The 15,000-nt window shown below is 41.1% G+C and overlaps 1 protein-coding gene across 1 annotated transcript; it reads left to right on the top strand.

Annotated features, from left to right (window-relative positions):
- The first annotated feature begins 658 nt into the window (after positions 1-658).
- Positions 659-3,874, top strand: LOC104115876 (uncharacterized). Its single transcript, XM_070199419.1, has 5 exons — positions 659-1,972; positions 2,056-2,184; positions 2,261-2,931; positions 3,010-3,201; positions 3,268-3,874. The coding sequence occupies exons 1-5, from the start codon at positions 1,303-1,305 to the stop codon at positions 3,424-3,426; spliced, it is 1,821 nt and encodes a 606-aa protein (XP_070055520.1). The 5' UTR covers positions 659-1,302; the 3' UTR covers positions 3,427-3,874.
- Positions 3,875-15,000: the final 11,126 nt, after the last annotated feature.

The raw sequence follows: 15,000 nt of genomic DNA, 5'->3' as shown, positions 1-15,000 counted from the left end.
TCTTTTAGCTACGGCACAAGGATTAATATATATTTAGTTTACTTATAACAAAAAAAAATCAGTCCATCCATCTATCTATATATGAATAATTGTGGATTCTTCCAGTTATATGGTAAGTCTCATTGATCACGAATTGATTTTATCTTTTCCATAACTTTTTCCCCTTTTTTTCCTCTCAAGTTTTTGTCATTTCAATTTATGTTACTGTTTACCCGAAAAACGGATAGAGTTAAATTTGTATGTAGTTCTAAGGATACGTGGTATAACATGACATGAATAGTAAAGGGAAAAAAATATCAAATATTGACTGTAAAGGATGAAATATAAGCAAAGTTGAAAAGAGGATGATTTATGAACAAGCAAGATAAAATGATGTATGAAGCTCCAAAGGATAATCTTCCAATATAGGAATGTATCAATAGTATTTTAGTTACAGTGTATGAATCACTTGATGGATCCCTTTTACAGGAATAATAGCCATCCCTCTTATAGTGGAGGGATCCTACTTTGGATATAATTAAAAATACATAATGGAAAACCCATGATAAATCAGCTTTTCCCTAGTTTCCGTCGAGATTCCCTTTCTTAGTGCGGCTGTAACAACTCTTGTCTATGAGCTCGATATTGACCCGAGCTCGATATTGACCCTATTAATTTGGGCTCAGTATTGGTCGGTCTTTGACTCTTAAGCTCGATAACATCGCTTCGCATCATAGTTCAATTTTGGCTTCGAGCTCGATAATGACTTCGAGCTCGGAATTGATCGGTCCCTGAAACTCGAAGCTCGATAACCTGGCTTCGGATCTCATCCCGATATTATGAAGATGCTCTTCGGTCCATTATGTTTCCATCTCGACCAGTCGTTCGAAGGCCGAACTCGGTTTTGACCGTATACAGATAGTCCCCTCGTTTCTCGGGAAGGATATAGCGAGAAACGACATAATTTTCCAACAGTACGATTAGATATATACTGACGTTTGCATTGAGCTCAATCATGACGTACGTGATAGCTGTCCCGTCGGTTTAGTTTACCAAGGCATTTAATGCGTGTCAGACGATGGTCGGCCATTGTTGATACTGAACCAACATTGCTCAATCTATAAATAACCCCTTTCTTTACCATCTATCACTTTTACATCTCGAATCTCCAAATTTTCTAAAGTTCTTTCATCTTCTGAGTTCATCTGTAAATCTGTGATTTTGCACTGCAAAAATCTTTCTTCTGTGATTTTTACTGCAAAATCTTTCTTTAAAATATCAGATCTTTGTTATCTCCTTCCTTTTTCGATATTTAAATCCAAAATGGCGAAAATATCAAAAATCGTTCCTCACAAAGAAAAAGCTTCTTCTTCACAGTCTGCCGCCGTCAATACACCGGTGGAACCACGGCCTGAGAAGTGTGTTCCAGGGGCATGTGTTCTTATCTCCGATTTTAAGGTCGATAAAGTCTCGTCGGTGCCTGGTCGATGTGAACCAGTATCGAGGTATATCTGCTCGATAACTAAGGGACACCTCGAGCAGCTGAGAAAATATTGTAATTGGGAGAAAATAGAAGTGATAATCTCGGCTCCCGAAGAAGATATTACTACTTATGTGAAAGAGTTTTTAAGTGTGTATACTTACCCTTTCACATTGGGCCCTTTTGACCCTGTCATTATCGATTTTTGCCGCCAATACCAAATAACCCTAGGCCAAATCCATCCTTCTTTTTGGTGGATTGTTATTCTGATCCACTTTTTTGTGAACAAGATCGAGGGGATGCCTTTCACCCTCGACCATCTTATCAGACTGTATAGCCCCCGCCTCTATCGAGGTGGGCAAATAAAACTCCAGCGCCGGGCTAACAAAGTGCTCTTCTCGAGCATAGACGAGGACAAAGACCGGGATTGGATGGGCAGGTTCGTTCGAGTGAAGACCTCCAATCTAATCTCGGCCGAGCAGATTCCATTCCCTGAGGAGTGGAACATGAAGCGTAAGTATATTTTGACTGTTAGCTTTTATTGCTTTGCTCCTTCGTCTCTTTCTCCCTGATATCTATTTTGTTTTGTGATATAGTGGTAGCTTGGATGCCCGGTGCTATTCCTGACCTTAAGAGTTGGGTACAGGCCTTGGCTTCGACCTCTATATATGCCGAGCGCTCGTGGTGTGATTTGTCAAAGGGCCGATGGGAGGCCAAAAATCATGGTAAGCCTATTTTCCATGCCTTTGTTGGTTCGAACAGAATGTTTTCCATATACTTAACCAATTTTCTTGTACGTAGGCTTGGGCAAAGATGCGGTCATGAGGCCCCCGTCTGGTGAGAAAGAGACTTCGGCCCCAGTTTCGAAACTGACGAAGGACAATAAGAGAAAAAGGGCCTCTACTTCTAAGGATCCAGAATCCAAGACAAGGATGGCTCGTAAGCCGAGGAGGAAAATTATCCCTCTCACCGAAGAATCCGTTCGGCGTCTGAGGGATAGAGACGAACAAGAAGAAGAAGTTGACGGGTCCGTACTGGTAGCCCGAGTGAAGAAAAGCATTGATGCCCTAATGGCAGCTGGATCGATGATGGTTTATGAATCTACGCCTCGAACTGAGGGGATATCGGAGAAAGATTCGGGTAGAATCCCCAAATCATTAGAGATCGAGGATGCTTCCCACCGAAGTCAACAAACGGTGGGTATATCTGAAAGGGCCGGTCCTGAAGCTCTCCAAACTGAGGAGAACGCCCCAAGCGAGTCGATTAGGGCAATAATAATCGGAGACTCGTCCACTCTCCCTTCTTTTTCCGAACGGGCGATTCGGGAAGCCCAAGCTTTGGGGGCCCTCGAGGTAGACCGATCTCATGAAGCGGAGGACCCCTTCCATGATTTGTTTACTGGTGTCGAGGATGTTGCTGGCCCTAGTGATATGTCAGGCCTTTTCTGTGAAGTGCAACAAGCTCTGAATCGGGTAAGCTCTAACTCCCTTCGTTGATACCACTTTCATATTTGCTATTCTTTTCTAACTTCTTTTCTTCTTTCTTTGTAGGTCGCAGCGGTTCATCGAGAAGCATGTTCTCGATCTCGAGCTGAGCTGCGTCGGTACGAGGCCGACCTTCGACAGGTCACGGAGGAGAGGAACGCCCTTAGACTCCTCTTCGAACAAAGGAAAGAAGAAATCAAGGACCTTCGAGCTGAATTGGCCAAGGCTCATCAAGACCAGACTGACCTGACCGAGCAGGTAATGATAATCTTAAAAGCCCATGGGCTCGATTCTGGAACGGTGGCTAATATTTCGATCTCACAGCTGCAGCAGAAGCTTGAGATGATTGGGAAGCTTCGTGAGGAGGTCGATATAATAAGGGCAGATACCTTGGGATGGAAAGATGGCATGGACCGTCTTGCCGCAGAAAAAGAAACTGCTCGACCCAATTATCATCACCCAAAAACTAACTTCAGAGCATGAAGGAGAAGAGCTCGGTTCAAGCAAGAAAAATAGAGGAGCTCGAGGAACTGTTGGCCTCCAAACTTGCCAAGGCCAAATCTGACGCCGAAAAATCAAGGGCCAACGTGGATGCATTCGTGGCTGTCTATCAGGCCGATGCAGAAGCTGCTCAGGTACAAGCAAGAGAGGCAGCCGAGACCACTAAAACTCGAGCACATTGGGTTGCTGAACTTGCCAAATGCCAATCTCGGAGGGTGACCCTCGAGGAGATCCATGTTCGAGGTTTCGAACTCACTGAGGAGATAAAAAGGGCTAAAGAGCTCTAAGCCGATGATGACGATGATGATGATGGTAGCAAGAGTAGGTCTGAGAGCGGGGAGGAGCTAGATGGAGAAGAGACCGCCTCCGGAGATAACCAGGAGACTTAAGAGTTTTTTTCCTATTTTTTGTGTAGGGTCCTATTCGGACGTTGTAAACACTCTTGTATATATATAAAGATATTTTCCTTTCCCGACTTGTCTTTGTTTTATTTTCTGCCTTGTGAAGATCTTGTTTCATTCATGCCTTATGAAAATTTCCATAAATTCGAGGCTTTAGGCATTTTGATCGAATTCAGACCTTGTAGTCTTTATAACCGAGTGAGTGCTTTGCTCGAACTCAGAATAATTGTTAGCCCTTAGGCTTAGTAGTCAAGTGAGTGATTTCTTGAACTTGAACAAAGGTAGCCCGTAGGCTTTATATTCGAGTGAGTGATCGCTCGAACTCGAAGAAAAGTAGCCCGTAGGCTTTATTAGTCGAGTGAGTGCTTTGCTCGAACTCGAAGTAAGAGTAGCCCTTAGGCTATTATTGGTCGAGTGAGTGTTTTGCTCGAACTCGAAGTAAGGTAGCCCGTAGGCTTAATAGTCAAGTGAGTGATTGCTTGAACTCGAAGGAAGGTAGCCCGTAGGCTTTATTAGTCGAGTGAGTACTTTGCTCGAACTCGAAGTAAGGTAGCTCGTAGGCTTAATAGTCGAGTGAGTGATTGCTCGAACTCGAAGGAAGGTAGCTCGTAGGCTTTATTAGTCGAGTGAGTGCTTTGCTCGAACTTGAAGTAAGGTAGCCCGTAGGCTTAATAGTCGAGTGAGTGATTGCTCGAACTTAAAGGAAGGTAGCCCGTAGGCTTTATTAGTCGAGTGAGTGCTTTGCTTGAACTCGAAGTAAGGTAGCCCGTAGGCTTAATAGTTGAGTGAGTGATTGCTCGAACTCGAAGGAAGGTAGCTCGTAGGCTTTATTAGTCGAGTGAGTGATTTGCTCGAACTCGAAGTGAGGTAGCCCGTAGGCTTAGTAGTCGTGTGAGGGCTTTGCTCGAACTCGAAGTAAGGTAGCCCATAGGCTTAGTGTGGGGCTTGGCCTCATTGATTTATTGGTTGGCAGTCCCCGATTAATGGGGTAATGGTTGATCCTCAAACTTGTTTGCATAATAGATCATGAAATAGAGGATGAGTTTTGAGACATGAGATATCGGCAAAGAAGATGTTTCTTTTATGTAATTGTACATGTGTTCATGTTTTGTACCCGGGATCGAGCAACCTACACGAGCATGGTTCGTTTTGACCATTTGGCTCTTACAAATTTTCCTATCGAAACCCTGTTGTTATGAAGTAACTTTCTTGCATCGAACTTGACATATGAACTTGATATATTTGAGGGTAACGCCCCCCAGTATTTGAGCTTGATTGTAAAGAGGCCTCAGATACTGTTGAATTATTCTAAGTTAGCACGACCAATGGTTGCCTCATTAAAAACCTTGCTGAAAAACTTATCTAGGATAAAATCGGTCTAAGAGAAAAAGAGTGCAACATGTGCTTTCAGGCCTAAGGCTTTGTGTTGAATAACCCATTCTTGTTCTTGGTCGAACTCTTGTAAGGGTTAGTTTCGAAATATAAATGAACATGGGAGGGTCATACCTTAGTAGTAGTATCATTTTAGGTACGACACATTTCAATTGCTTGGTAGTTGTTTGTCATTTATAACACCGAGCTTGTAGGATCCTTTACCGATGGTTCGAGTACCCGATACGGTCCTTCCTAGTTTGGACCCAGTTTTCCTTCATTTGGATTTCGGGTGTTGAGGGTGACTTTCCTTAGCACTAAGTCCCCGGTTTTAAAATGGCGAAGATTGGTTCTTCGATTATAGCATCTTTCGATCTGCTATTTTTGGGCGGCCAATCGGATGAGAGCGGCTTCTCACTTTTCATCCAATAATTCGAGGCTAGTATTCATAGCCTCGTGATTTGACTATTCTGTTGTATGTCAAAACCTGGAACTGGGTTCCCCGACTTCGACTGGAATCAAGGCCTCAGAGCTATATACTAAAGAGAACGAAGATGCCCCCGTACTGGATTTTGATGTTGTTCGATATGCCCAAAGGACTTCGGGTAAAATTTCTCTCCATTTCCCTTTAGCGGCGTTCAACCTTTTCTTTATGTTTTGAATGATAGTCTTGTTCGTCAATTCGGCATGTCCATTCCCACTAGGGTGATACGGCGTTGTTAATATCCTTTTTTATTTTATGGTCTTCGAGGAATTTCGTCACCTTGCTGCCGATAAATTATTTTCCAGTGTCACATACTATTTCGGCGGGTATCCCAAATTGACATACGATGTGATCCCAGATGAAGTCTATAACCTCTTTCTCTCTCACTTTCTCGAACGCCTGTGCCTCAGCCCATTTAGAGAAATAGTCAGTCATAAATAAAATGGACTTAGCTTTACCTGTGGCCGATAGCAGAGGGCCGACGATGTACAACCACCATTTTATGAATGGCCATGGGGATAGGACTGAATGAAGTTATTCTCCGGGCTGATGGATCATCGGTGCAAACCTTTGACATTTATCACATTTTCGAACAAACTCTTTAGTGTCTTTTTCCATGCTATCCCAGTAATATCCCGCTCTAATGATTTTTTGTACCAGTGATTCGGTGCCGGTGTGGTTCCCATAAGTGCCATCATGGATCTCTCGTAAAACATAATCGGTGTCTCCTGGTCCTAAGCATACTGCCAATAGTCCATCGAATTTCCTTCTGTATAATGTTCCATCTTCAGCCAATGTGAATCGAGTAGCTTTGATTTGTAGGGTCCTCGATTCTTTAGGGTCTGATAGGAGCTTTCCGTTCTTCAAGTATTCAATATATTTATTCCTCCAATCCCAGGTTAAGCTCGTAGAGTTTATCTCGGCATGACCTTCCTCGATCACGGATCTCGAGAGTTCAATGACAGTCCCCGAGCTGATCTCGTCTTCCTCGACTGATGACCCCAAATTTGGAAGTGCATCGGCCTCACTGTTTTGTTCTCGAGGTACATGATGTAAAGTTCATTCTTTGAAACGGTGCAAAGTTACCTGCAGTTTGTCCAAATACCATTGCATTCTATCCTCTCAAACTTTGAAGGTTTTGTTAACTTGGTTTACCACCAGTAAAGAGTCACGCTTGGCTTCAATAACTTCTGCTCCCAAGCTTTTAGCTAGTTCGAGACCTGCAATCATAGACTCGTACTCGGCCTTATTGTTAGTCAGCTTAGAAGTTTTGATAGAAACCCTAATAGTGCTACCCGTGGGCGGCTTCAAAACGATGCTTAACCCAGACCCCTTCACATTCGAGGCACCGTCTGTGAAGAGGGTCTATACCCCCGATGATGTACCCTACTTTAATAAGAGTTCATTTTCAACTTCGGGTACGAGGGTTGGCGTGAAGGCGGCGACGAAGTCCGCTAAAATTTGAGACTTGATGGCCATCCGGGGTTGATATTCGATATCATACCCACTGAGTTCGACGACCCATTTGGCCAATCGGCCCGATAGTTCGGGCTTGTGCAAAATATTACGAAGTGGGTAAATGTTTAATACGCATATGGGGTGACATTGAAAGTATGGTCTTAACTTTCTAGAGGCGCTTATGAGTACAAGTGTCAATTTCTCTAAGTGAGGATATCTAGTTTCTGCTTCCCCTAAGGTTCGACTTATATAATAAACAGAAAAGTACGTACCTTGCTCCTCTCGAACTAGGACATCACTTACCGCTATTTCCGATACTTCCAAGTACAAGTAAAGTTTCTCATCTGCCTTCAGAGTGTGAAGCAGCGGTGGGCTCAATAGGTATCGCTTCAATTCCTCTAATGCCTGTTGGCATTCCGGGGTCGAGGCAAAATCGTTCTTCTTTTTGAGTAGAGAGAAAAATTGGTGGCTTCGATCCGACGACCTTGAAATGAATCGGCCTAAGGCAGCTATTCGTCCGGTTAGCTTCTGTACGGCTTTTACACTATCCACGATGGTGATGTCTTCGATGGCCTTGGTTTTATCGGGGTTGATTTCGATCCTCCGATTCGATACCATGAAGCCAAGGAACTTGACGAACTGACCCCGAAAGCCCATTTCTCGGGGTTGAGCTTCATGTTGTATTTCCTTAAAATCTCGTGTTTCTTGCAAATGAACCAAATGTTCTTCGAATATTTTATTTACTAGGCGTTGGTAAGTAGCTCCTGCATTTTTTAGCCCAAAGGGCATTACATTATAACAATATGTTCCATACTTGGTGATAAATGAAGTCTTTTCTCGGTCCCGGAATAGGCATCGAGAAAAGTAAGGATCTCGTGGCCGGCCGTGGCATCGATCATGCAATCGATGTTAGGCAGTGAAAAAGAATCTTTGGGTCACGCCTTGTTTAAATCATTATAATCTACACACATTCTATGTTTGTCCCCTTTTTTAGGGACTACAACTACATTGGCTAACCATTCGGGATGTTTTACCTCCCGAATGGATCCCATTTTGAGAAGTTTAGTTACCTCATCCTTTATGAATGCGTGAATTATCTCGTACTGTGGTCTCCTCTTTTTTTTCACCGGTTTGAACCCGGGGTCCAGGCTTAGCGGATGCGTCGTTATCTCCGGTGGGATCCCTGTCATGTCTAAATGGGACCAAGCAAAACAATCTATGTTATCAATAAGAAATTGAATAAACATTTTCCTGAGTTCGGGGGTTAATCCCGTTCCCAGGTATACCTTTAGCTCGGGCCGGTACTCGATCAATATAACCTATTCTAGCTCTTCGACCGTTGATTTCGAGGGGTCAGAAAGTCCTCCTCTTCTTCTTCTATCTCCTACTTCCCTGATTCGGTCGAGCCTGATGGCTATGATTTCTATTTGACTTCCTCTTTACCTTTGATGCTCGACCTTTCCAAGGTTGATAGTGTCGATATCAATGTTACCTCATCGACCGCAAACATTTCCTTTGCAGCATGCTATTCCCCGTATACTATTTTTATCACTTGGTGGAGGGTCAAAGGGACTGCCCTCATATTGTGGATCCAAGGTCTTCTGAGCAGGGCATTGTATCTCATGTTACCCTCGATTACATAGAACTTGGTGTCTTGAATTGTTCCATCCATATTCACCGGTAGAATAATCTCCCCTTTATTTGTTTCATTGGCCATATTGAAGCCGTTTAAAACCCGAGCTGCGGGTACGATTTGATTCTGTAGGCCGAGGTATTTTACGACCCTCGATCGGATGATATTCATCGAACTACCTGGATCCAGTAAAACACGCTTAACTTGAACTTTACATAATAAGATAGAAATTACCATAGCGTTGTTGTGGGGCTGAGAAATGCCTTCTGCTTCTTCGTTGTTGAATGACAAAGTGACTTCGGGCACATAATCTCGGGTTCATTTTCCCTAGTGGTTGATACTTAGTGTGTTTGAACATGGGTCCCTGTGGAACGTCGACCCCACCGACGATCATATGAATGACATATTGGGGTTCCTCCTGTTCATTTTTCTTGTTGGCATCTCTTTCTCTGAAATGATTCTTGGCTTGATCGCTGAGGAACTCTCAAAGGTGGCCCTCGTTGAATAGACGGGCTACCTCCTCCCTTAATTGTCTGCAATCCTCGGTCTTGTAACCATGCGTGCCATGATACTTGCACATCAAATTTGAGTTTCTTTGGGAAGGATCGGTCTGTATAGGTCTAGGCCACCTAATATCTTTGATCCTTCCGATTACCGATACAATGCCCAATGCATCGATGCTAAAGTTATATTTCGATAACCGAGATGCCTCTGTGGGATCGGCATACTTGTCAAAACCACTTTTGCTCATAAGTCCCTGAGAACTCTGTCCTCGATCACTTCTTCGATTGTTCCGGGTGAAATTGCGTCTTGAACCATTGTTCCTTTGATCTGCGGTATATGGTTGATATCGGTCTCTGTTCGATCTTAGTTCCCTGTCGATGTCCCTCTGGTTTTTGACTACCGACCTGTTTGGATGTACTGAACTGGAAGGGGCCCCTAGTTGGTCATCTTCGACCCTGATCTTCAATTGATATCGGTTATGCATATCTGCCCAGGTTACGGCCAGATACTCGATCAAACTATGTTTCAACTGACGTGATGCTATCAAACTCCGCTCTTTCAACCCTTAGGTGAAAGCTTGAACGGCCCAATCATCTGTGATCGGTGGCAATTCCATGCGTTCTATTTGAAATCGTGACACAAACTCCCTCAACATTTCATTACCCCTTTGTCTCACCTTGAAAAGGTCCGATTTCCTCATTGTAACCTTTATGGACCTGCGTGTGCCTTTACGAAAGAATTTGCTAACATGGCGAATGAGTCGATGGAGTTTGGTGGCAGGTTGTGATACCAAATCATTGCTCCCTTCGAAAGGGTCTCTCTAAATTTTTTTAACAGTACAGGTTTGATCTCATCATCTTCTAGGTCATTCCCTTTAATGGCACATGTATAAGAGGTAACATGTTCGTTGGGGTCGATCGTTCCATTATATTTAGGAATATCGGGCATGCGAAATATTTTGGGGATCGATTTTGGAGTTGCACTTGGTGGAAAAGGCTTTTGCACGAATTTTTTGGAATCCAAACCCTTCAACACTGGTGGTGCCCCCGGGATCTGATCGACCCTGGAGTTATAGGTTTTCACCTTGTTGTCGTTTACCTCGATCTTCCTTTCTACTGATTCTATTCGATTGGTCAGTTCTTCGAACATCTTAGTAATTTCGGGATTAGTCTCCGATTCTTGCTCATTTGACATTACTATAGCTGGCTCCGTTATGTGGGTGACTTCTCGGGGTGGACTGGGCTCCGGCCTGCTCGGTATCTGGGTTTGACTCTGCAACTGAGCTATCGCTACCTGTTGAGCTTGCAACATTTTGAAAATCATACGGACGTTGATTCTGTTTTCCTCAATGTTATGGGTGTCTCGAGCTGCAGATCGAATACTATCATGAATGCTATTTTCAGGTTCAAAATGTTGGTTTTACTCAATGGCTACATGCGAATTAACATCTAATGGTACTTCGACTTGAGCCCTAACGGTATTGACAAGCGGCCTTTCAGCCCTGGGCGTCAAGTTGTTATTCTCACCTTGAAGGCCAGCTTCGTTGTCGATAGGTAAGGCCATTAATTGAGAGTTCGTCATTGCTAATCCGAAATCAAAGATACTTTCAACAACAAACGTAAAATGGTGTGTTTTGGAGATTCGTATCAAATAACCACTGTTATCCTTATCCCCATAGTGGGCGCCAAACTGTTTACTCGAAAAACGGATAGAGTTGAATTTGTATGTAGTTCTAAGGATACGTAGTATAACTTGACATGAATCGTAAAGGGAAATAAAAATATCAAATATTGACTGTAAAGGATGAAAAATAAGCAAAGTTGAAAAGAGGATGATTTATGAACAAGCAAGATAAAATGATGTATGAAGCTCCAAAAGATAATCTTTCAATATAGGAATGTATCAATAGTATTTTAGTTACAGTATATGAATCACTTGGTGGATCCCCTTTACAGGAATAATAGCCATCCCTCTTATAGTGGAGGGATCCTACTTTGGATATAATTAAAAATACATAGTGGAAAACCAATGATAAATCAGCTTTTCCTAGTTTCCGTCGAGATTCCCTTTCTTAGTGCGGCTGTAACGGCTCTTGTCTATAAGCTCAATATTGACCCGAGCTCGATTTTGACTCGAGCTCGATTTTGACTCGGGGCCCGGTATTAATTTGGGCTCAGTATTGGTCGGTCTTTGACTCTTAAGCTCGATAACATCGCTTCGCATCATAATTCGATTTTGTATTCGAGCTCGATAATAACTTCGAGCTCGGTATTGATCGGTCCCTGAAACTCGAAGCTCGATAACCTGGCTTCGGATCTCATTCCGATATTAAGAAGACGCTCTTCGGTCCATTATGTTCCCATCTCGACCAGTCGTTCGGAGGCCGAACTCGATTTTGACCGTATACAGTTACAAGTCCAAAAGTCATGTCCCTTCGGTGATGAAAAATTACTCCAACGGTCATTACTACTAGAGTTACAACCGTTTCTTCCCCTAAGACTAAAGATAACCCAATGACCACATTTTAACGTTTGTGAACGCTCTCAATTAATCAATACTTATACTGAATTGCTTTAACAAGTATGTTCCCTTCCATCACACTTTCTACACACACATTAAAATAATAGAATATATGTTAGAAACTAATTAAATTATGAAGGATGGTTAGTTAATCGGTTAACTGCTAATAGTGAATAGAAGAAACTAATTAAATTATGAAGGATGGTTAGTTAATCGGTTAACTGCTAATAGTGAATAGAAGGCCTACACACATATATGACTTTTTGTAGACTATATTTTAAATTCGTTGAAATGTTTGGTAAAATATCTGAAGGACAATTTAATACAAAGATAAAATAGGAGGATAATTATGAAAAAAAAAAAAAAGCTGAAATAAATAACATAGGAAGATGAGAATAAGGTAAGTTATATAATGTCCCAACCAAAAGAAAAGAATTAGTATAATGCGACTCCAAGATAAGAAATCTCTTTGATAATTCATATTCGTCATCTTAGAATTTTAATTTCTGATTTCATAATTTTTTTCTACTTTTTCTGTTTTTACTTTTCCTCTAATTTTGTTTTATTCTTATAAGCGAGTTAAAATGCTGTCTAATGCGTGCTAGAGTGTAACTTTTTATTTTCTCTTAATATTTCATCTAGGTAAGTTAAACATATGAAGAAAATTATAGTCGTTTTATTTTTCTCTTCTTCATTTCATTAAAGAATGAGAATCCATAATTCTTTGTGTTAATTTATGGTGGGAGGACAGCCAGAAAGGAAACCACGAGAACAAAAAAGACAGTTCATAAGACAACTGCAAGTCTATAAGTATACAACAGATGGAAAAATACTACACAACACTTATCTTTTCTTATTTTCCTAATTATAGATTTAATCATGTTCTACATTATTATTTTAATAGTTAATTGCTAAGTGGAAGGAGAATAAAAGGAATAAATATAATGAAAGACAATTGGTACATTGCCTCTCTCGAGAAAGATTGCCCAATTTCTCTTTTTTCTTTTTGATTTCAAATTTTTTTTCAGGGTCTAGAAGGCTAAAAGGTAGGGAGGAGAAATTCTAGCCTCTAATTGACCCCGACGCATAAATAATTTTCAAAATCGTGTATTGATATATTCCATCAATTAAAAGGAAACACATTGGTTAGAAGGCCGACCACATGAGGAAAGAAACCGAAAAACTCGACTTTTTGGGTCGAACCAATTTATAGTAAAAGGGAGGTACAATAATGTAGAATAGTAAAATATACAATTAAAGCGCAAAAGTTTCAAAAAATAATAAGTAGTTTTCTCATAAATTGGGCAATTGTCTAACAATACATTTGTGTAAAATTTACTCAATGATGAGAAAGGCAAACATTCATTTCGGATTATGGAGAAGGCATCGTTGTAATTTGTTTCCGATGTGACACTTTTGAGTGTTACAACAGGTTTGGAATTCATTCTCTATCATTTCTATTAACTTGGAATGTTTCTCACATATTACTTTTTGTTAAAGAATTTTATTCGAGCTATTTAAAAAAAGATAAAAAGATATTAAAATAGTAGATTAGTTTTATTTTATTTAAACATTGATAATATTTAACTATATTTTAAATTTTGATAACCGCACGAAACGCGAACAAAGTAAACTAGTATAAAATTAAACTGGATTGAACCATTTCGATTTGATTATCGTTATTTATTATTTATAAACCAAACACACAATTAACCCAAAATTGATCGAATCAACTTAATATTTTTGTGATTAAATAAATAAGAGTATGCTTCCTTAAAAGTTTAAACTTTCAGAAGAAATAGACAATCAACAAAGATGAACATGTATTTCAAAGAAGTATTCATCCCGAAATTTAAGAAACTCTACTTTTTGGAATTCAAGATTTGTATTGAATGAGAGCAATCTTCTAGAATTATATAATTTTGTTTTAAAGAAAAGGTTAAATTTTATTTCCTCCGTTCACTTTTACTTATTTACTATATAAAAATATATTTTTATTTTTATTTGTCTATTTTACCAAATCAAAAGAAAGACAATCTTTTTTTTCTTGTTTTACCCTTATCATTAACTACTTGTAACGACCAGACTGGTCGTTTTGAGATCTAACGCGTTGTCCGGCAGTTTGAGGCCTTGAACAGCTTCAATTCAGGTATTATGACATGTACGCGTGGTCGAAATTGAATTTCGGGAAGTTTAGAGTTGATTTGGAAAGAAAATTCTAATTTCGGAAGCTTTAAGTTGGAAGAATTGACTAAGGTTTGACTTTTAAGTAAAAGACCCCAGAATCGGGATTTGAAGGTTCAAATAGGTTCGTATGATGATTTCGGACTTGGACATATGTTCGGGTTGAGTATCGGAACATCCGGGAGCATTTTGGTGCGTATTGTGAAAAGTTGGCATTTTGAAGGTTTTAGAATTTTCTAAGATTGGTTTGCGGTGGACTTTGGTATTATCGATGTCCATTTGGGATTTCGAGCCTTGGAATATATTCGTATTGTGATTTATGACTTGTACGCAAAGTTTGGCGTCATTCCGTAATGTTTTGGTATGATTCGGACGCGTTTGTTGAAGTTTAAAAGTTTAAAGAAAGGTTTCGATCGTCAATTCACAATTTTAATGTTGTTTGGTGTGATTTGAGACCTCGCGTAGGTCCGTGTTATGTTATGAAACTTGTTGGTAAGTTCGGACGGGGTCCAGAAGGCCTCGAGTATGTTTCGGACGACTCGCGGATCACTTTGGAGCTTTGTTGTATTGCTGAAGGGCCTGAGTACTGGCACAATCGCACCTGCGGAAAAAGGGCCGCAGGTGCGATGCCGCAAAAGCGGCCAGGCAAGCACATGAGCAGATTTTGGTTGAGCAGTGCTGGGACTGCATATGCAGTCGTTTCGCTGCAGAAGCGGGACGGCACCTACGGAGTGGGACAACGCAAAAGCTGGGGTGCAGATGCGCATCAGGGCCGCAGAAGCGGTCGGAGACCTGGCCTGGGTTCTCGCAGGTGCGAGATTTGAAGTCGCAGAAGCGACCTTCTCGACTGCAGAAGCGGATTTTTCTGGGCAGTGTGGTTTTTAAAAAAAATGGGATTTGGCCCATTTTCTTTCATTCTATTTTGGCTTGGAAGATTTTTGGAGAGCTTCAAGGGGAGATTTTCATCAGCCATTGCAAGGTAAGTAATTTTCACATAATTT

Source organism: Nicotiana tomentosiformis, chromosome 3 (genome assembly GCF_000390325.3).
Source record: "Nicotiana tomentosiformis chromosome 3, ASM39032v3, whole genome shotgun sequence".
Taxonomy (NCBI): domain Eukaryota; kingdom Viridiplantae; phylum Streptophyta; class Magnoliopsida; order Solanales; family Solanaceae; genus Nicotiana; species Nicotiana tomentosiformis.
The sequence above is the reverse complement of the archived record's forward strand: the minus strand, read 5'-3'. Positions and strand labels throughout refer to the sequence as shown.

Excerpts from the sequence above, each read along its gene's own strand:
- LOC104115876 (XM_070199419.1), top strand. The coding sequence starts at position 1,303 with ATGGCGAAAATATCAAAAATCGTTCCTCACAAAGAAAAAGCTTCTTCT. Across the intron at positions 2,932-3,009 it reads TGCAACAAGCTCTGAATCGG|GTCGCAGCGGTTCATCGAGA; the intron begins GTAAGCTCTAAC and ends CTTTCTTTGTAG. Across the intron at positions 3,202-3,267 it reads AGACTGACCTGACCGAGCAG|CTGCAGCAGAAGCTTGAGAT; the intron begins GTAATGATAATC and ends TCGATCTCACAG.